Source organism: Erinaceus europaeus, chromosome 2 (genome assembly GCF_950295315.1).
Source record: "Erinaceus europaeus chromosome 2, mEriEur2.1, whole genome shotgun sequence".
Lineage (NCBI taxonomy): Eukaryota > Metazoa > Chordata > Mammalia > Eulipotyphla > Erinaceidae > Erinaceus > Erinaceus europaeus.
In genome coordinates this window covers 26,736,913-26,757,697 of record NC_080163.1, presented here as the reverse complement: position 1 = coordinate 26,757,697, position 20,785 = coordinate 26,736,913, and the positions used below count along the sequence as shown (strand labels likewise).

Here is a 20,785-nt window from a genome sequence, read left to right as displayed (position 1 = left end):
ATATATACATACATATATATATATATATATATATATATATATATATATTATTCTTTAAAGACAGCTTTCCATATTCCCTTATTCATGCTCTTGATAATGGGGTTCACAGAAAGCAAAACAAAACAAAAAAGCCTTTATTTCTTTGGTTCTGTCCCTTAAGACTGAAATGTACTGAATTTTTTAAAATTTACTACCTTAAACTGGTGAGTATTATTTGACCTAATATCAGAGGAAAGGGGAAAGAACAAGTTTAAAAAAAACTACCTTTATTTTTTATTTCTTTTTCAGTTACATACTTTTAAACAGGGATGTGTTTCATTATTCAGACATTCAGGCAATGTTGACTTCATTAGTGTTGACAGAAAAGAAGCATAAAAATGCAAAACATTGTTGGCTTAACCTGAACATACCTGCATTACCTATTATTGACCAGTATGTGTTGCCAATGGACTTAATCCTTGGCATTAAAATGGAGCACTTAAAAAATATTGCTAAAAAGCAAATGTCTACACACTGGTCTTTGCAGCAAATAAGGGTATTTATACTTTTAAAATATTTTAAGTCCATTGTGGGATTAATATACACACCTTCTTATGTATATAAGGAGTTCAGATCATATAAACACTGTACAGTCCAAAAACTTGACTGAGAATAAAACTAAATAGGCTTATGATAAGAAATACAGATATTGCATGTATTTACAAATATCATAGACACAAATTTGGTCAAATACTGTAAAGAAAGAAGTGGTTTCACATTATTATAATGGCCAAAACATCCATCTACCTTGCTCAAAGCAAACAAACAAAAAAAATAAAATAAAATAAAACAAATCAGTATGTAACTCTTGTAGCTTAAGACATGATGACAGTATACAAAGATACAGAATGGAAACAACTGGCCAAATTATACAGCAAATGTTTCCTAGGCTGAGTGTAGGGCTTTAAAAATCAAGAACTTGAAAAAAGATCATTCTTAGGATTCAGAGCAACAATGACAGACAATGTCCTGATTTGCAGTATTCATATGGGTGCCTAATTCATCAGAAACAATGCATTGAACTTTTGGCTAATAAGAAAAAAATAAATTACAAAGTACAACTAAATCCCTGTAAATGCAATAATGAAGTCCAAAATGTAGATTTATTTACTTTAATTACAGATTTTAAATGTTACCTTGAGACAATAAAAATAAATAAGCATGCCTGGGGGCACGCACTTAAAAGACAAAAAGAAGGGACTGCATGAAAGGAGTAATAAGAATTTTACAAATGAAAGGTGAATATGAGATTTGAACAACATAATTTTCTTTCTAACCAGTCTTTTTTTTTTTTTTTTTTTTTTGCTTTTGTTTTTTGCATTAACTCTTCCGGAAAATTCTGGCTAGCAGAATGTGACAAGAGTGTGTCTGCATGGCTTAAAGCAAAGCATACTTGAAAGGTGAAATGGGTTTCCACTTTCATAGAACCGTTCCTTTGTTCATATGCAGGCACTTCAAAAGACAAGTGGAGGCAAAGCACCTGACCCATCCTCTCCAGAAAAGTTTCTCATCTTCAGATTATGCCTAAGAGTAGGAAAATTCCAGAGGACAAGCAAACTTGAAGAGACCATTGTACACAGAGGGAAATCGAGTGTCCCAGTTTTTACTTCTGGGAGAGTCTCTCCTGTCTTTTTTTTTTTAATCAAAGAGCATATAATTGCTAAACAGAAACCATAGCAGGGCGTGTCCAAACCTTTCTGCTTGGGGAAAAATGTAATCATTTAATGGTAGGTTTCCGTGGGGTCTTCTTATAGACTTCAACTTAGACATTACAATGAGATTCACATTTATTTCTCCTCCTTAGTGTATTTCTCTCTTTAAAAAACAGACAGACAAAAACCCTCCAACATCTCATTTTTCAAATTATTCATTTCTTACCGTCTTACATACATCATTACCTGGAAGCATAAAGTTATGTCATACAAACATTTTGCATTTTTTTTTCTTTTTCCTTTTCTTCTAAGAGGTTTTTGCCACTTCAGCAACATTGTATTTCAGAGTGGTGCTACAAAAGCAAAGTGTGTTTTCACCACACAACCTGTGATTTGTTCACTGCTGCCATCAGCCAAATTCATAAAGCTTTTTCCTCAGTAGCTCTGGGCAGTGACTGTACCATGATTTCACAGAGAGAATGCTAATGTGACTCATGAATAGCAATATCATCACTTAATACTGAAATCAACGCAGATGTCATACACACAAAAATGAACTTCTCAAGGAATAACTTCTTCTAGATAGGCAACTCGGTTTTCTCTGTTTCATTATCCATTAGATTTTAAAAAAAAATCCAGCTTAAGTATGCTCTTACAGAAGTCATTTAAAAAAAAAATAAAAAGACTAGGTGTATTACTGGTTGATACTGTAAGATACTGAACTGCTTGCTACAACAGGAGAAGAGCTTCTGAGAAATGTTCTACAGAACTGTATTCATCGGTACCACCTCATTGGTCTATTCCATTCACTGATGGGCAAAGCACTCATATTTTGACAAAACTTTAAAGCTTCCAAGAAGTTAAATTAGGGAAGGGGGGGGAGAGAAGAAAGAACGAAAGAAAGAAAAGAAAAAATGAATGTAAGACAACCACAAAATGAAGTATGCATGAAAGTACGACTTTTTTGTTTCTAGGAGTGAGTCCTTGAAAATGTGTGTGGTCACTACAGAGATGATTTTAATCACAAGACAGCAGATGAACACGTAAGTAACTCCCCATGGTCTGTCTGTGTCCAGAGTCATTTATGGCGTTGTATGGTTTTCCTTTTCCTCCGTTTGAAAAAACAGCAGCACCTGCAGATGGAGAGAACATTCCTCTCATTATGAAAGTACACAAGTGTCAGAGAGTAAGGCTGCGTCTATTATATTAAACAATTACAAAAGGCAACAGGCTAGTGCAAGACTAAACTAGTGAGCATGCCAATGGAGCATATACTTTTTATATTAGTGAAATTACGGCAGAGTGATCATTACTGTAGCATCAGCATGCCTTTTTAGGAAGAGCAAGTAGTCTCTGCAATACTCCTTCTTAGGAGACACTACACTGAAAAGGCTTTGCATCCAGACTTGCTGAGAATCTATGGAGTTCTGAATTCTAACTGATCTACTACATTTCACTGCACATACTCATTCATTTCTGGCAGAAGCATGCTTCTGTAAAGTGTATGATTTCCCTATATTTATAGATAACAGCTGAAAGCGTTGCTAGAAGAGCAATAACAACTCAACTATTGATGATTTTATGCTTCGTTAGTAATTAGTTAAGATTCCAAAAACAAGATGAGAAAACCAAAATCTATTTTTGGACAAATGTTGACTATGATACTTGCAAATCAGAAGAGGAAAAAGAGTACATTAAATAGAATAAAAATGTCAAGGGCCTACTTTGCAATTCCAAGGGTTAAAGAAAGTCAAGTTTATTGTGATATTTTTATCAAGATAAAAGTTACACTTAACATTTAAAGTAACAACAAGGCAACTGTGTTATATAATTTAAAAAAATATATCTCAGCTTTGTCATCTATAAAGAAAACAAACTGACTTGGGGGCCAGGTGGTGGTATACCCAAGTGCTCATGTTACAGTGCACAAGGACCCAGGGCTCAAGTCCCTGGTCCCCACCTGTGTGTGTGTGTGGGGGGGAGCTTCTCAAGTGGTGAAGCAGGGCTGCAGGTGTCTCTGTCACAAATAAATAAATAAATAAATAAACATTTTTTAAATTTGTGAGAGAATTTAAAAAGGGAAGAAACTGCTTTTTATTCCTATGTTAAAAAAAAAAAAAGAAAACCTTACACATGGCTGCTAAGAGAACAACTAGTTTTTCCTCCAAGTATGTTGCCTCCTAGTCATAAAAAGATACAACATATTCCCTATATGTAGGTGCGAACTGAGAGAGGAACAAACTGAAAATTAAATATAATCACTGATAAGCAAGACAACAGGCTCTCTCCCAGTTTCTCTGGGTTTGACAGCTCATTAAATAAGGGTCCCTTGCCATGCACAGAAGAAAGTCAATCTATTGGGATACCATGATGATAGCATCACAGGGACCCCCCCCCCAACTGCTTTTTACATTGAAGCCCAATGTGTGTAGGACTGTGTAAATCATATTTTTTTGACAAAAGCAAGAAACATGCTATAACTGATATAGTTGATATATCAACCATCTATATTAGTAAGCTTTTACAACATGCCACCTTAAAAAAACATTGCTATAATTTTTCCAATCCGCCTTTACAAAAAATATTAACTTAACATTTTATCAAGCATGAGAGAAACTATGCAGTGTCAAGTGTCCTACCCAGCAAAAAAAAAAAAAAAAAAAAAAAAAAAACGGGAGATGAAATAACTGAAAGATCTGGTTTATATCTTTCAGTAAAATGGATGTAAACAGAAACTCACAGTCTAGTTAAGTAACACAATCTCTCCACCTATATTATTATCATTAGTCAAAAATGATTTCAAGCCAAGTGCTATAATTTATACCAGGGTTATAAAATCATTATGAAATACTCAAAACTGAATTACACAACTGCACTTTTATGAGTTCTAAAGAGTATGGAATGTGAATAATCCAAATCTCATGTGATGGCGATGGGACTTTGGTGGCAGGATCAGTGACAGGTGATCACAGTTATAGGTGAAATGCTATATTCCTAAAGTCATGCAATAGTATAAACCAAGGTTACAGTCTGAAAAAATTAAAAAAGAAAAGTCTTACTAGGGACAAACAGGATCAACCAGAAATATGTAGTTATCAACCTTTATAAAGTCTACTCTTAGAAAGAACAGAAGTAAATTTCCCAATCAAAAGTCTTTAAAAACTTTAAAACTACCGGGGGTCGGGTGGTAGTGCAGTGGGTTAAACACAAGTGGTGCAAAGTGCAAGGACCAGCGAAGGATCCCGGTTTGAGCCTCTGGCTCCCCACCTGCAGGGGAGTCGATTCACAGGCAGCGAAGCAGGTCTGCAGTGGTCTACCTTTCTCTCCCCATCTTCCCCTCCCCTCTCCATTTCTCTCTGTCCTATCCAACAACGAACGACATCAACAACAACAGTAATAACCACAACAAGGCTACAAGGGCAACAAAAAGGGGGAAAAATGGCCTCCAGGAGCAGTGGATTCATGGTGCAGGCACCGAGCCCCAGCAATAACCTCTGAGGCAAAACAAACAAACAAATAAACAAAAAAAAACTATCACTGAAGGGTAGGAGTAGATAGCATAATGGCTATGCGCTATGCAGAGACTCTCATGCCTGAGGCTCCCAAGTCCCAGGTTCAATCCCCCGCACCACCATAAGCCAGAGCTAAGCAGTGCTCTGGTGTTTCTCTCTCTCTGCAAAAATAAAATAAATAAAACATTAAAAAAAAAAACTACCACTGAAAAATAAGACTCTAGGAACAACAGATGGTTTTCCTCTGGATATAGAAAAATAAGTCAAAGGCATTTGAACTGCTAGTTACCTACTACTTAGTCAAATTCATTGTATAAATTCTCTAAAACAAACAAAAAACATTTCTGGCAAAATAGATGAAGAAAAATATTATTCCAAAAGAATCCTGAACCTAGGTCCTCACATGCTACAGTGACACCACTTAGTCTCTTCAAGCACTTACTTGAGCCTAAATAATAATTTCCATGTAGAGGCATTTGAACTGCTAGTTACCTACTACTTAGTCAAATTCATTGTATAAATTCTCTAAAACAAACAAAAGACATTTCTGGCAAAATAGATGAAGAAAAATATTATTCCAAAAGAATCCTGAACCTAGGTCCTCACACATGCTACAGTGACATCACTTAGTCTCTTCAAGCACTTACTTGAGCCTAAATAATAATTTCCATGTAGAATTTAATTGTAGTGGTCTTTAAATTCAAAACCAATCTATAAGACATCTATTTGGAGTCAATCCTACTGAATATAGAGTAAACACGCTGTACAGAGATTTGCAAAAAGGAACATGGTCATGCTCTTAAATTCCACCAGAGGGCAGCATTGGTTTATGTACTATGAATGTATCCAACTACAGAGACAAGTGATTGCTCCAAACACAAAGTGAAGAAGTGAAAGACAACTTACTACCAGCTGGTTTTGCTGGTATGTGGAGTATAGATAACTAAACAAAGAAACCTGCAAAAAAGAGAAGGGGCGGGGGGGGGGAGGTACCAAACTGTCCCTTTGACATCTGTGAGATTCTGGTGGTTACCAGAGGGCAAGAAGGCTGACAGCTTTGGTGTTGAGTGTGGTGAGTTTTATACACACACACACACACACACACACACACACACACACACACACACGAAAGTCTACCTCTGAAATTCCTGTAATTTTGTAAACCACTGCTAAATCACCAATAATAAAACTTACAAGAAATAAATATAAATTTGGGGGGAAAGGAGGAAAAAAACAACTAAATTCTGTGGACACTTCTTTGAAAAGTCATTCAGCTGCTTTCCAGCCTTTGAGATTGTGCACTTCTGACAACTCTCACCCATTTGGGCAGGCCCCCATAATCTAACGTCTATTTTAAATAAATGATCCCAAGTATTTTTAAATGAGTAGCACATTTAAAAATGGAATGTAGAGAATGTCTTCTATATGGACAGATACAAGGCATCAAAATACAGAAAGGAGTGCACCAAATTTAGTGCCATAAACTGTTTCTCAGTGGCAGGATGGTGCATGGTTTTCTTACTTGAACTTAGCTGTTTTCTGGTTTTAATGAATGATATGTATTACGCTTGTAAAGTTTAACATTTTTTAAAAGAAAAAAAAAGGAAAAGGAAATGAGGCCTCAAGCAGACTGTGTGAAACAACGTGGTTCCCATTCAGTCACACCACACTAACTATTCATTTTCCGCAAGGTACTTAGTGCTCGCCTGAACTGGTTTGATTTATAAATCATCTTCCTCCGCACAGAACAAAGCACATAAGGGCTTGCTCACAGAACGTGCTCGGCAAGCACTCATGGTGCCCACTTGATCTGGGGATAAATGATAGGCCTTAAGAATGCAACTCAAACCCAGGATAAGAACCTAATGAAAATTCAAACATGTTGCAGAGATGGGATTCTCTGCAATTTGGACACTTGCTACAGTTTAAACAATAGCAACGATCCAGGGCATTATTATTATTAGCACATGCTTAAGTTTTCAAAGATAATGTGTGAGCAAGTTACTTTTAATCAATAAATTCAATGATCCGGTGGTCTTGGAAATTCATCCAGCCCTTTCAATTTTTCAAATTTTATCTTTTCTCCCTGATGCTCAGCAACTGTTTTTTTTTTTTTTTTTTTTTTTTTTTTTAATAACTGAGCCCTTAGCCCAGAACTCATTTGGGTTCTCTTCCAATCTAGACTACACACAACTAACCACCTTGGAGAAACTGGTTACTATTACCAAACACTTAAATCCTATTCTCATAAATGCTTTTTCTTTCCCTTGACTCTTTCATAGTTATAATTTTCCCAGAGCAGGGGCCTCACACATGCACAATTTTAATAATCCTGGACTACACTTTTCTGTCAGAGAAAGAGAGGAACCACTGTGAGCTCAGACTGACAAGAGACCCAGAGGTTACAAAGGCGGCTGCTAATAAATATGAAAATACATGGGTCCCAGGTCAGGACGATGTGATAAGCAGCTAATTGTATTTATATATTTTTCTCAAATTTGGGAACTACTATCAGCCATAACCCAGTTCCATTCTCTACTCTGACACCATCCATTCCAATAATAATTCTATTTTACTTTCACATTAGTTATTAAACTCAAGCAAAGACTGAAGTCCAGGCTCCTAGGAACATACCTAAAATAGATGTCCTATAGCTTCTTTCCACCTTAGGGTCCCTCTGTTCTCATTGGCTCTAATCCTATTCTTTGGTTCTGTTTATTAAATCAGAAACTCTGGAAGTGTGGGTATATTTTCAAAACTTCCCAGGTAATCTGATGTGAAGGCAAGGTTGAGAACCACTGTACAAAAGTCACTAGTGTATTATCTTCTCCAACAGAAATATAAGGATCTATCATTATACTTTTTATATCAAACAATAACTGCTTAGTAAATACTGGAAAGGGAAAAAGGAAACAAAGAAAGGATGGGGGAGAGATAGAGAGAGACAGAGAGCTCTGAAGAGATGACTCACCAGATAAGGCAAGTGTCTATTTTTTTTTAAATTTTTTTGTTATATTTATTTATTTTCCCTTTTGTTGCCTTTGTTTTTTATTGTTGTTGTTATTGATGTTATCATCGTTGGATAGGACAGAGAGAAAGAGAGGAGGGGAAGACAGAGGGGAGAGAAAGACAGACACCTGCAGACCTACTTCACCGCCTGTGAAGTGAAGCCCCTGTAGGTGGGGAGCCGGGGGCTCAAACTGGGATCCTTATTCCAGTCCTTCTATGTTTGTGACTCAGATTTGAGCCCTGAATTCACAACAGTGCCATCACCCTAAAGTAAGCTCAGATGCTACAGCTGAGGTAAAGCCCCCCTCCCCCGTGTGTGTGTGTGTGTGTGTGTGTGTGTGTGTGTGTGTGTGTGTGTGTGTGTACACACACATATACATAAGTGGTCCATGAACAGAGAAATCGCACCACACATGTGTAGACCAAGCTATACACGTATACTCACATAAAAGTAGGAGAAAGAAATTTCATACTCTTAAAAATCCAGTAACCAAACTAATGAAAACCTTGTTATCCAAAAAGTCTAAAAGGAATGATGAGGGTGATATAATTACCACCTTTCTTGATGGGGAAAAAACAAAAACAAACAAACAAACAAAAACACCAATTCCCCACTATAGGAAACGAAAGGCAAACTCTCATGACTAGTAAAGGAGTCACTTTATACTTGAGGACCAGAGTAACTTCCATCTGAAAGACATAACATGTTTACCCAACTAAATTACTATTTCAGGAAACTTGACTCTAAAATGTCTATTGTCAAATACAATGAGAGGAGGAGAAAAGCATCTCTGTCAATCAGAGGTAAGAAGAGAAAAGTGGAAAAGGAAAAAAAAAAACCCTAAAAGTGAACACAAGCTACCTATAAAATGGTAGAAGTACAATATGTGATCCGATTTAAAACAAGAAATCATGCTCATATGTCTTAGCCACAAACATGATATGAAGGATAAACTTGTAGAAATGTCAGAATAAATACTAAAGGGAAGGAAAAAAAAATCAAAAAGCCTGATAGATTTCAAGAGGATGTTCTGAGAATTTCTGTATCCCAACTCTACTGAAATCAATAGCCCTTTTTTTTCTTAATAGTACTTTCTTTATTAAGATGTAACTCATGTATTATAAGCACTCCCTTCTTAAAAAATACAACGTCCTTGATTTTAATATCTTTAAACAGCTTTTCATCCATAACCACTCTCTTAACTTCAAGTCATCTCCATTCCTCCATTAGGAACCCACACAGCCGACTCCTACACTCCTCTTTCCTGCCCTAGACAGTCCCTAGTCTGCTTCCAGTCTCTGTGTATTGCTTACTCGAGACGTCTCATATAATGGAATCATACAGCATGTGCCTTATGTGCTACATGTTTTCAATTTCTTATTTTCATGGTGTTCCTCACATGTCTGTACCTCACCATTCAGTACTAATTTATGGAGGCATACTACTTTAGGCACTGGTGTTCTGAAGACTTTAAAACACCTTACTTTCAGGAAAATTTACAAAGTAAAATATATTCAGAAAGTCAGACTTGAGAGAGTTATGGGGCCGGGTGGTGGCACACCCGGTTGAGCACACGTTACAGTGCACAAGGAGCCAGGTTCGAGCACCTGGTCCCCATGTGCAGGGACCAACTTCCCAAGTGGTGAAGCAGTGCTGTAGGTGTCTCTCTGTCTCTCACCCTCTCTACCCCTCCCTTCCCTCTCAATTTCTGTCTATCCAATAAATAAATAAAGATAATAAATATTAAAGAGAGAGAGAGTTATGAAGTGAATGGACTACAGGATTCAGGGAGTTAGGCGGTAGCACAGAGAGTTAAGCACACGTGGAGTAAAGCGCCAAGGACCGGCATAAGGATCCCGGTTTGAGCTCCCCACCTGCAGGGGAGTCGCTTCACAGGCAGTGAAGCAGGTCTGCAGGTGTCTATCTTTCTCTTGCCCTCTCTGTCTCCCCCCCCACCCTGTTTCTCTCTGTCCTATTCAACAACGATGACATCAACAACAATAACTACAACAATAAAACAACAAGGGCAACAAAAGGGAATAAATAAATAAATTTAAAAAAAAAAAGGAATACAGGATTCAGGAAGGAAAATGAGGTTAGGAAGGACAGGCAGAGACCAGATCCTAAAAGACAGGAAGAGATCAGGCGTCTGGTCTTGATGCTTCAAAAAACAGGCTTCCCTTCACTTCCTTATGTCTCACCTTCCAACGCCTACAGGCTAGAAACCCAAAGCCATAAACATACACACTCCTCTCAACTATACCATTCTTCAAAGCTGCCTCGGTGGGGCATCCTCTAATCATCTAGTCGGTGAGAACCCTTCTTTTCTTTACAAGTCCTAGCAGGTCTTTGAAACTGTTTTCATAGTGTTGGTCATATCCTGATACATGTGCAGTCTCTACTGCTGCTGTGCTGCTCTGTGATCTACCAGAGGGCAAGAACACTATCAAAGAGTGCTGAGATCCACGCAGGGTAATTGCTCTATGAAGAAAAAAAAAAAAGTTAAAAGGTGGTCTCTAGCACAGCAGGGACCTTGAACACTTAAGTTTGGTTTGGGGATGGAAGTAAAAATAGAGGGTACCGATGGAAAGAGCGCATGCCTGGAAAGAACAGATGACAAAAGTCAAAGGGAGCCGGAAGTAGAAAAAAGAGTAATCGCTACCGAGTACTTGTCACCCGTCAAAGTGCCAGTGCTTTTATCATATCACATTTGATTTTCTCAATAACCCATGAGGGAAGTTATTACTAGTCTCATTTTACAGAAAAATAAACAAGCTTGAAGAAGATAAGAAGTGGCTCAAGTAGGAGTCCACAGTATTTTCCACTGCAAAGGACATGTGCATTCTGTGTCACACTGCTTTCTTACTTCTGTAACAGGAATTAGGGTTGCACCTAAAACCCACATAAATTAAATCTTTATTTTGGGCGTGAGATGCATAAGAAGGTAGATAATTACCAAAATCCACTAAACTAAGTCACACTGTCAGTAAGTTCCTTAGTCAAAATTCATTAACAATACAGGTCTTGCTCACTAAGAAGAAATCGTCATACAAGTTTTCTCACCTTGCAGTTAACTAAAAAGTAGTATTTATACAATTTATGTAAGATGCCTTTGAAACGTGAGGAAAATGAATGAAAATTTATGAATCTAAGTAACTGTGTTCACTCTACATCTGACTCAGAATGTATTCAGAGACTGAGAAGCATTTTACATACGACATTTCAACTAAAGGCAAATGTTTGAAAATCTCGTTTAAATCCAGTATTATGTCTACTCAATACTGGGATGTTGTAAAAGTCATGTATTTTTGCATAAAGAAGCAGAGAAAAATATGCCATGGCTTTTCTGACAACTCAATAGAAATGTTATTTTTCATAATACCTTCAAATAGCTGGAACTACTTAGATGGGGAGGAGAGGTTAGTGCCACTCTCTCATTACAGATTATCAGGAAACTTATCAGTGTGTATCATGTGTATTTAATGACAATACAGTAAGTGAAATATTCTTTTAGCAATATGGTAAGAGTACAGGTAGGGTCTGTTATGCAAATTAAGCAATTCAAAGAGGAGAAGGAGAGTAGTTAATGAACATACTAGTCTTTCTAATTCAAATAGCAAATTAAGCCTCTGTTACAAAACAAATGCACAAGCAAAAGCAGGGCTGGTGTCTCATCTCAATTAAAGTGCCCCAAAGTCTGTCACTTAAGCAAAAAAGTTGCAGCAGGCAAAAGAGCTCCTTAAGTAGTTACTGTTTTTCAGAGCTAATACAAATGATAGGAAATATTTTTGAACAACTTTTACCAATTATAATTTTTATATTGAAAAGTTAGGTTTTTTAAAAATATATATCAAATAATTGAGCTAAATCTTTGAAATGATAGTCAATGGAGCTATTTCTGCCTGCCTACACTTGAAAACTCACCACATGTTCAATACTTTCTGGCAGCTAAATACACATACACACGGGGGAAAAAAAAAAAAAGGAAAAGGAAGAGAGAAAGAAAGATACATCATCAGAAACAGCCCACATTGAAATTATCACAATGTTTTTCATGCAAGCAGCATTACTGTACTTTACATTCATAAAATACTAATTTTAAAAATATTAATGCATGCAACATACTATAAAAATTTATTTCTATGCCTTGTGTGTGGGGGGGAATCATTTATGATATAGTAGTAATAACCTGTACCATCATCACTCCCAAAAATAGAAGCCTAAAAATTATGTTACATTTAAAGAATTTGAACATATTTCTTAAATAACTTTCTGCATTATTAATATGTTTACTGGAATAGCATTATTTTAAACTTTGTGATTAAAATAAGCATACAATTCATTAGGCATACGCCTATTTCTTGAAAAGATTCCTAAATTTCTTGTTATAAATGATTATATATGATTAAAAATCTCAAACATGCACAGTTTAAGAATTTAAGTTTCCTTAAAATAAACTAATACATACTTGGTTTCATCCATCACTTCTACTTCTGTAGGGGCTGTGATGGGGGCATTTGAACGTCCTGCGGTAGGGTCATCTGTGTTTAACTCTCCATTTGTAGAACTTACAACCTGTCAAAACATTACATATACAAAAAGTAATTAGCTGCACAGTGATAAAAGAAAATCAATGTTGACATATTAAAGTTAAAATGTTAATGTGGAGAACACAAAATAATTAGTACGCCACTGCTCATAACTGAACATGGTAACGGGTCTAGACGTTTCTTAAAGATCAAGGTCATCCAATATAAGGTTTTGTATCTTGTTAAATCATGAATACTTCCCTTGCAAATGTCAATATTGAACCTCCCCATGGATCTTTCAGGTTCACCAGTAATTAAAATCACATTTCCCTCTTAAACTGTCCACTAACTTACCCATTTATTCAAGCCTAAAATACAGGAGGCATTCTTCCTGTCGACTTAAAACAATGAAATCCATCAAAAGGTGTTTTAAAACCACCTTCAAAGCACATCCCAAATTAATCAGTTCGCCCTACATCCTCTACTGCTAGAACTCTAAGCCATAATTATCCCGTCTGTGAATACGAGCAAAAGAAATTAACTAGTCATTTGTTTTCTTTAACTCAACCACTTCCACTAATGCATGCTCTACACAACTGCCGGGTGTTTTTCTCCCTTATAAGATGTAAATGGTCCCCGGCGTAAGCTATTTCTTAAGCATAAACATGCTGCTTCACTCAGAATAAAGGGCCATACTATTTGCCCAGTACACAAGGCCTCACAAAATCTGAATCCTACCTACCTCTTAATCTCACACCTCTTTCCTTTTTTGCTCACTAGCCTCCATCCAGAAGGTCAGATTATTCCCACCACAAGATTTTAACAATGTCTGTTGTCACAGGCTGGTTTCTGCTCCTACATACTGGCTGTCTTCTTACCTTTCAGATGTCTCTAAAACTGGCCATTTCCATCACACAAACTGAAACTCACATACAGAGATATTGTCATGTTATACTCTATTCTAACTCAAAAGTTAGTATTTATCTCTGCTAATGTTTCCTGATTCTTGACACCCATCCACCTAAGTCAAAATGGAGCTCCATGAGAGCAAGAACCTTGTGTTCCCTGTGCTATCTCCCCACCATGTGGAATAGACACTCAACAAATATTTGTTGAAATGAACGAATGAACTCCTAAAATGAGATAAAAAGAACATCAAAAACTACACTCCCAAGTTCTCTTATTCCTACCAAGCATTCTATTTCTTCCTTCCTCCGAAACTGCTTTATAACACTTGTCTTAACTTACTGATTTTCTCTCTAGATGGCTAGTTTATCAGAAAAGGTATAAACTCAGGAAACAGGCAGATGGAAAAGGCACAAATTTGGGGTGTGGTATGGAGCTTCCATACTTTCTCCATAAATACCACTCTCCCGCCACCCCATGTGTTCCCCAAGTCTTCACATGGTTACAAACCTACAAACTCAGGCCAGCCCTTCCAGGTCCTTATGGAAGAATCATTACATAAGCAGACCATTTGTTTTCATCAAATCTCTGTGTGTTCCCTATGCAAGCCCTTGCAATATACACTGCTGCTACATCAGAACTCTACAAACGGTTCTCTTGAATATTACCAATAATTCCCAGAAAATACATTCAGTGGTCTTTGCTTAGTCCTCATCTTTCTGTGCATGTATGTCTGTAACACTTGGCACCAAGTGGTAAGTACACAGAGGCTAGGTTCAATTCCCCTAGCTCACAGCCCCCCTACTTAACCAGCTGTGTGACTACAACTTTCTATGGCTCTGGTTTCTATTCATCATTTCCAGCTATCTACCTAGACCACCAGGTCAAAATCTTACAGTAGTGTTTGATCCTTCCCCTCCCTGTTGTATTATTAAATAAATAAGTAAATAAATAAATAGGTTAGCATGCTAAAGGCCTGAACACCAAAGCGACGACTGGGTTCAAGAGTTCCACTTATAGGGCCAGCAAGATAACTAACCTAGAAGCACATAGCACTGGGAAAAGCTTTTGTGCTGTGCTTCGCCCCCACTCCACCCCAGTCCCTTACTATCTTAACGAGTCAGTCCAGAACAGTGAAGCCCTGGTAATGACAGCAGCAGCAGCAACAATAACAACAAAGTACTATTTATAGTGTAGCATATTTTTAAAACTCAGCTAATTCAAAAGTTGTTACTAAGAGGCACTGATTGCCAGGCATTTTCCTAAGAGCTTGAACTACAATAAATGAAACAGACAAGCATCCCTGTACTTGTGGATCTAAGCAGACTTTCCCTCCCACTCACCCTTTTAAAAACATTCTATTGAGGAAATGATTTACAGCACAGTTGACTGGCACATGAATAGGTGAAGATCTGATAGGCTAGGGGTATGGATTGACCCATCAACACCCACACCCAGCAAGAGAAGCAATTACAGAAGCCAGACCTACCACCTGCTGCACCCCATCAAGATCTTTGGTCCATAATCCCAGATGGAGAAATAGGGAAGCTACTAAAGGAGGTGAGGGGATGAGGTACTCTGGTGGTGGGAACTGTGTGGAATTGTGCCCTTCTTACCCCATAATCTTGTCAATCATTATAAATCACTAACAATGAGGGGAGGGGAGAGGTGGGGGAGAGGAGGGAAGGGAAGGGGAGGGGAGGGGAGGGGAGGGGAGGGGAAGGGAGGGGAGGGAAGGGATTATTCAACAAGTTTCTTTCCCTCCTTTTTGTTCAGTAGCCCTAAATACTTGGAGGAATTCCACCTTGAACTACAGATAATTCCTTTAATAGGCCATTCCCTATTTTAAGCAACATTATTGCAAATTTAAAACTCTATAGATAATATTAAATTTCTACCAACAGAAACTATAGATATGACTTTGGTGGTGGGAGTGGTATGGAATTAAACCCCTAGTATCATATAATCTTGCAAATCACTATTAAATAAATCACTCATAAAAATCCACTTAAAAAGGAAACTGTATACATGTATTTTAAAGATAATGTATTTACATTCATACTGGTCCACACTGTAATAAAGTTTATTTTAGTGAAATACTTCAAATTCCATTCAACCTAGCTGCTTTGAAACAAATCAGAAGGAAATAGCATCTTCATTTGTGTTTTCTTTTTTTTACATTCAAGAAGATTATTTATTTATCTAGTATTTTATTTTATTTATAAAAAGGAAACACTGACAGAATCATAGGGTAGGAGGGATACAACTCCACACAATTCCTACCACCATAACTCCGTATCCATAAATTAGGGCAAAATATATACCTGAAAGCAAAAGTACACAATAGTCTGCAGTGAGTCAGTATAAAGTTCATAATGAAATAAACAGTGTCTACTTAGACTTAGATACCCTCCCTCAACTACTTCCTACTACACTCCCTCACTCATTCCAAAGCTAAACTTATCAAAGAAAGGACTGCAAAAGCTGAATAAGGGCAAGAGACTGGCATACTTTAATGATGACTCTTTAATCACTATCAGGCCACCCCATCAACTGGGGCCCTATTCGGGGAGTCCTAAGATTCCCAAACACACATGATGGGCCTAGACCTCGAATAAATCCCTCTCTCCATTGTTACCGGTCATCTATCAGTAACAACGTAACAGACCCCTTTGTGGGGCCCCATAGGACCTTGCCCTCAACTTGGATCAACAACGGTAGAGAATGTTCCATTTGTGTATTTTTCCTGGGCATTCCAGGTTCTCTAACAATTCTGAATTAAGGCCAATATCCCAGGATCAGAATAGAATCAATGTAATAGCATTTCTTATGTAAATCTGGCTTACTTATTAGCACAAGTGACTTGAAAGTTCACCACAGCACTGAAATGGTTTTCACTTAAGAAAAACAGTAGCCTCTTTGCAAAGGTATTGTACAAAGAAACAAGAAAAATACACTATCATAAGTAATTTCACTGTATCCTTGGAAACCAAAATCACTGCAGAATATTTAAAAATTCAGAGACTGGTGGTGGCACACCTGGCTGAGCATATACATAGTACCATGCACAGGGACCCAGGTTCAAGCCCCGAGTCCCCTATCTACAGTAGGAAGCTTCATGAGTGGTGAGGCAGTGCTACAAGTGTCTTGTTGTATGTCTTTCCCACACTTTATACCCCTTCCCTTTTTCTGTGACATATTAATAGATAAAAATAATCAAACAAAAATAAATAAATAAATAAAGGCTGGAGGGAGCAGTGGATATATCATTCACCTTTGTGCCAAGCCGCTGTAATAACTGTAGTGACAGTTTTCAAAAATAATAGTAATAAAGTAAATGAATGAAGTAGTCTTTTTCTTGCAGATTTCAATATCCCAGAAAACTTCAAACAGAAAGACACTGAAGTCAACTCAACTTTTCCCTTTGAAAGTCCCTTTGTCTTTTTAAAGGTCTACAGAAAAGATTAAAACTGATTATTTGAAATGTTTCAGAGAAGCCAGTTTTCACTGGAGTGCTGACTACATTATGGCATCAGTCCTCAACTTTCTCTAACTTCGATTTTCTTACCACTTTAAAACACACCAGCTTCATTCTTTTTATTAGCATCACCTATACTGACCACACTCGTTTAATGTTACTTGTTCATCTTTATCAACAGTAGTTCCTGGTTTTGCAATAGTCTTTTTTTTTTGCCTCCGGAGTTATCGCTGGGGCTTGGTGCCTGCGCCGCGAATCCAATGCTCCTGGATGCCATTTTTTCCCCATTTTTGTTATGCTTGTTGTCATTATTACTATTGCTGTTGTTAGATAGGACAGAGAGAAACAGAGAGAGGCAGGGAAGACGGGGGGGGGGGAGATAAGACACCTGCAGGCCTGCTTCACCACTCATGAAGTGACCCCCCTGCATGTGGGGAGCCGGGGGTTTGAACCGGGATCCTTAAGCTGGTCTTTGCGCTTTGCACCATGTACACTTAACCCGCTGCTCTACTGCCCGGCCCCCTGGCTTTGCAATTGTCTTCATCATTGTGATTCTGGCCTTCCTTTCCATTCCCTTCCTCCATCTCTACCCCAACCCCAGGTATTATGGAACACAAACCAAATGCTACACAGGGACTGCAAAACAACCAGGAGTTACACCATACCCGGGAAAACAGTTTTGCAGTGGTGCCCTTAATAACTTTGTCTTCGTCCCTCTGTTTTCAGTAACCTCTCAGCTGTAGGACCTGAGTTTGCAGTGAACAGTGGAGCTGCACTACAGTGAAAGGCACGGGTATAGTGGGATTAGACATCTGCACTACCTGCTGTCAGGCGGTGTCATTTTGAAACCTAACTTTGGAGTTGCCAGGAAAAACCCTCTCCTCATCCCCCTCAGTCATCATATCCAACTCAATTGTACCTATTATCTTACAAGTTCTTTCATTTCTTATCTCCACCACCCTGACACATTTCTTCAGATACTGACTAGCTAGCTGTATCCCTGGTTAAGACTTTCTCTCTTCAATCTAATGTCCAGCAAAAGTGATCTTTAGAAAACACAAATCTCTTTAGTTCTCTATCTAACTTTCTCTGCCCAATGGCCTCAGAATAAAGTCCAAATGTAATAACCAAACCTGTTAGGCCTTTCATGACTGGCCTCCTACCACCTCTCAGTCTTATGTCTCAACACAAGAAGTGAATCATATTAGTTCTATGTCTCTCTCTCCTCCACAACCTTACAAACGTTTAACGTTTTCTATTCCTCTCAATCTCTAACCTTCTTCAACCATAAACTTAGTGATTTTTCATAATGAAAATCTAAACTTTTGAAAATACAGTAGTTATTTTCAAATTTAATAGGTTGCACTTTTTTCAGGAAATAACACTATATTGAGATTAGACATATCTCCTATATATTCCTTAGCACCCTGCAGTTTCTCTAGTTATATTCCCTGCATACACTCCCCATTGACTAAAAGCTCCATGGGAGGTCGCTGGGCAGTGGCATACCAGGTTAAGTTCACACAGCATGAAGAGTAGAGACCTGCACAAGGATTCCAGTTTGAGCCCCTAGCCCCCTACCCGGGTGGGGGGGGGGGGGCTTGTTTCACAAGCAGTGAAGCAGGTCTCCAGCTGTCTTTATCTTTCTCTCCCACTCTCTCAATTTCTGTCTTACTCAACAAAAACAGCTACAGCAACAACGCTACAGCAACAATGAGATGGCCGCCAGGAGCCAAGGATTCATAGTGCAGGCACCGAGCCCCAGCAATAACCCTGGGGGACGGGGGGACGGGACAACTCTATGGGAATAGGCAAATCTCTGTTCTTTCAAAACAGCTTAGCAACAATGGAGGTGGCTCAGTGGGTAGAGCACAGGACTTAAGACAGTAGTCTTAAAGAGATGATAACAAATGAGCAAAAACGTGAAAAAAACAGAATTTGAAGAACTGGAGAAATGAGCTGCTGAACAAATGCAGCATTCACCCTTTAACAGTGCACAGAAATCCCAAGAGCCACCTTTGGAAACATCACAGCAAGTTAAGAAAATGCATTTGTTGATCCATACTCCAAGAGGGGCAAAAGTCAGAGAAAGATAACAAGGGGGTTCTGAACTTCAATTCCATCAGGACCCTGACAGAGAAGAGGGGGCAGAAAAAGAAAGGACACGCAGAAGTAGTAGGTATGACTTAGAAAGGAACAGAACATGGGACCACAGGGGGGAAAACTGGGCAAATATATATATAAATATAGATAGATAGTTATAGAAATAATAGCTCCAATCCCGTTTTTAGTGTGTGTGTGTGGGGGGGAACCCAGAACTCTGGTGAGAAAGGCATGGAATTACACCCCACTTAGTTTATAATTCTGTAAATCAATATTAAATCTCTAATAAAAAATTTTAAAGAGAGAAAAGAAAATACAGTTGTGGTAATGAAACAAAGGCCCTGGAAAGCATCCTAACAGTGTTTTCGTTGTTGCACGTTTCCTTGAGAAAGGTGCAAGATACTTTCAAACAGAGATATCATTAGGGGGAGGGAAAAAAGGTGGGGGATTGGTGGTAGCGCAGTGGGTTAAGCGCACATGGCGCAAAGCACAAGGACCAGCTCAGGGATCCCGGTTCGAGCCCCCAGCTCCCCACCTACTGGGAGGTCAATTCACAGGTGGTGAAGCAGGTCTGCAGGTGTCTGTCTTTCTCTTCCCCTCTATCTCCCCTCCTCGATTTCTCTATGTCCTATCCAACAACAAGACAGCAGCAACAACAACAACAATAATAAATACAAAGATGATAAACAAGGGCAACAAAGGGGGAAAATACAGCCTTCAGGAGCAGAGGATTCATAGTGCAGGTACCGAGCCCCATCAATAACCCTGGAGGGAGGGAGAGAGGGAGAGAGGGAAAGAAGGAGAGAGGGAGGGAGGGAGAGAGGGAGAGAGGGGGAGAGAGAGAGAGAGAGAGAGACACAGACCAATCAGTTATAAAAACTAATTTTTCTGGTAACATTTCCAATAGTAGAATGAGCGTCAGACATTCTTTTTTAGGAGTCAAGCACCCTTCCCTCTAAGTCCCTTACTCTTACTCTAGATTTTTTTTACAGAAATAATCCAATGTTTCTGTTAGATATTACTGAAAGTTCCATAAACTATAAAGTTGCTGATGTGGAATATGTTTTTTTTTTTGGGGGGGGTGAAAGGTAAAAGTGACATCTTAAAAGAAGTAAGTGCAGGGGGTCGGGCGGTGGCGCAGTGGGTTAAGCACACGTGGCGCAAAGCGCAGGGACCGGCCGTAAGGATCCTGGTTCGAGCCCCCAGCTCCCCACCTGCAGGGGAGTCGCTTCACGGGCAGTGAAGCAGGTCTGCAGGTGTCTATCTTTCTCTCCCCCTCTCTCTCTGTCTTCCCCTCCTCTTTCCATTTCTCTCTGTCCTATCCAACAACAAAGCAACGTCAACAATGGCAATAATAACCGCACCGAGGCTGCAACAACTAGGGCAACAAAAAGGGGGGAAAATGGCCTCCAGGAGCGGTGGATTCATGGTGCAGGCACCGAGCCCAGCAATAACCCTGGAGGGGGAAAAAAAAAAAAGAAGAAGTAAGTGCTTTAGTGATCTTGCCTTATTCTACAGATAAAAGATTAAAACTGAGGAACAAAAGAAGGCAGCAT

The 20,785-nt window shown here is 38.6% G+C and overlaps 1 protein-coding gene across 10 annotated transcripts in view; it reads right to left on the bottom strand.

The window, feature by feature from the left end:
• Positions 1-249: 249 nt before the first annotated feature.
• Positions 250-20,785, bottom strand: part of CSNK1G3 (casein kinase 1 gamma 3) — a 113,455-nt gene continuing 92,919 nt past the window's right edge. For 5 of the 10 annotated variants that reach the window (XM_060177496.1, XM_016190189.2, XM_060177506.1 and 2 more), the window contains 3 exons: positions 12,682-12,788; positions 12,138-12,161; positions 250-2,824 (listed from right to left, as the gene is read on the bottom strand). In XM_060177496.1, coding sequence (XP_060033479.1) covers positions 2,770-2,824; positions 12,138-12,161; positions 12,682-12,788 — 186 coding nt within the window. In that variant the 3' untranslated portion in view covers positions 250-2,769. The remainder of the gene's footprint in view (positions 2,825-12,137; positions 12,162-12,681; positions 12,789-20,785) is intronic. The other 5 variants (XM_060177498.1, XM_060177497.1, XM_060177507.1 and 2 more) reach the window with 1 other exon arrangement.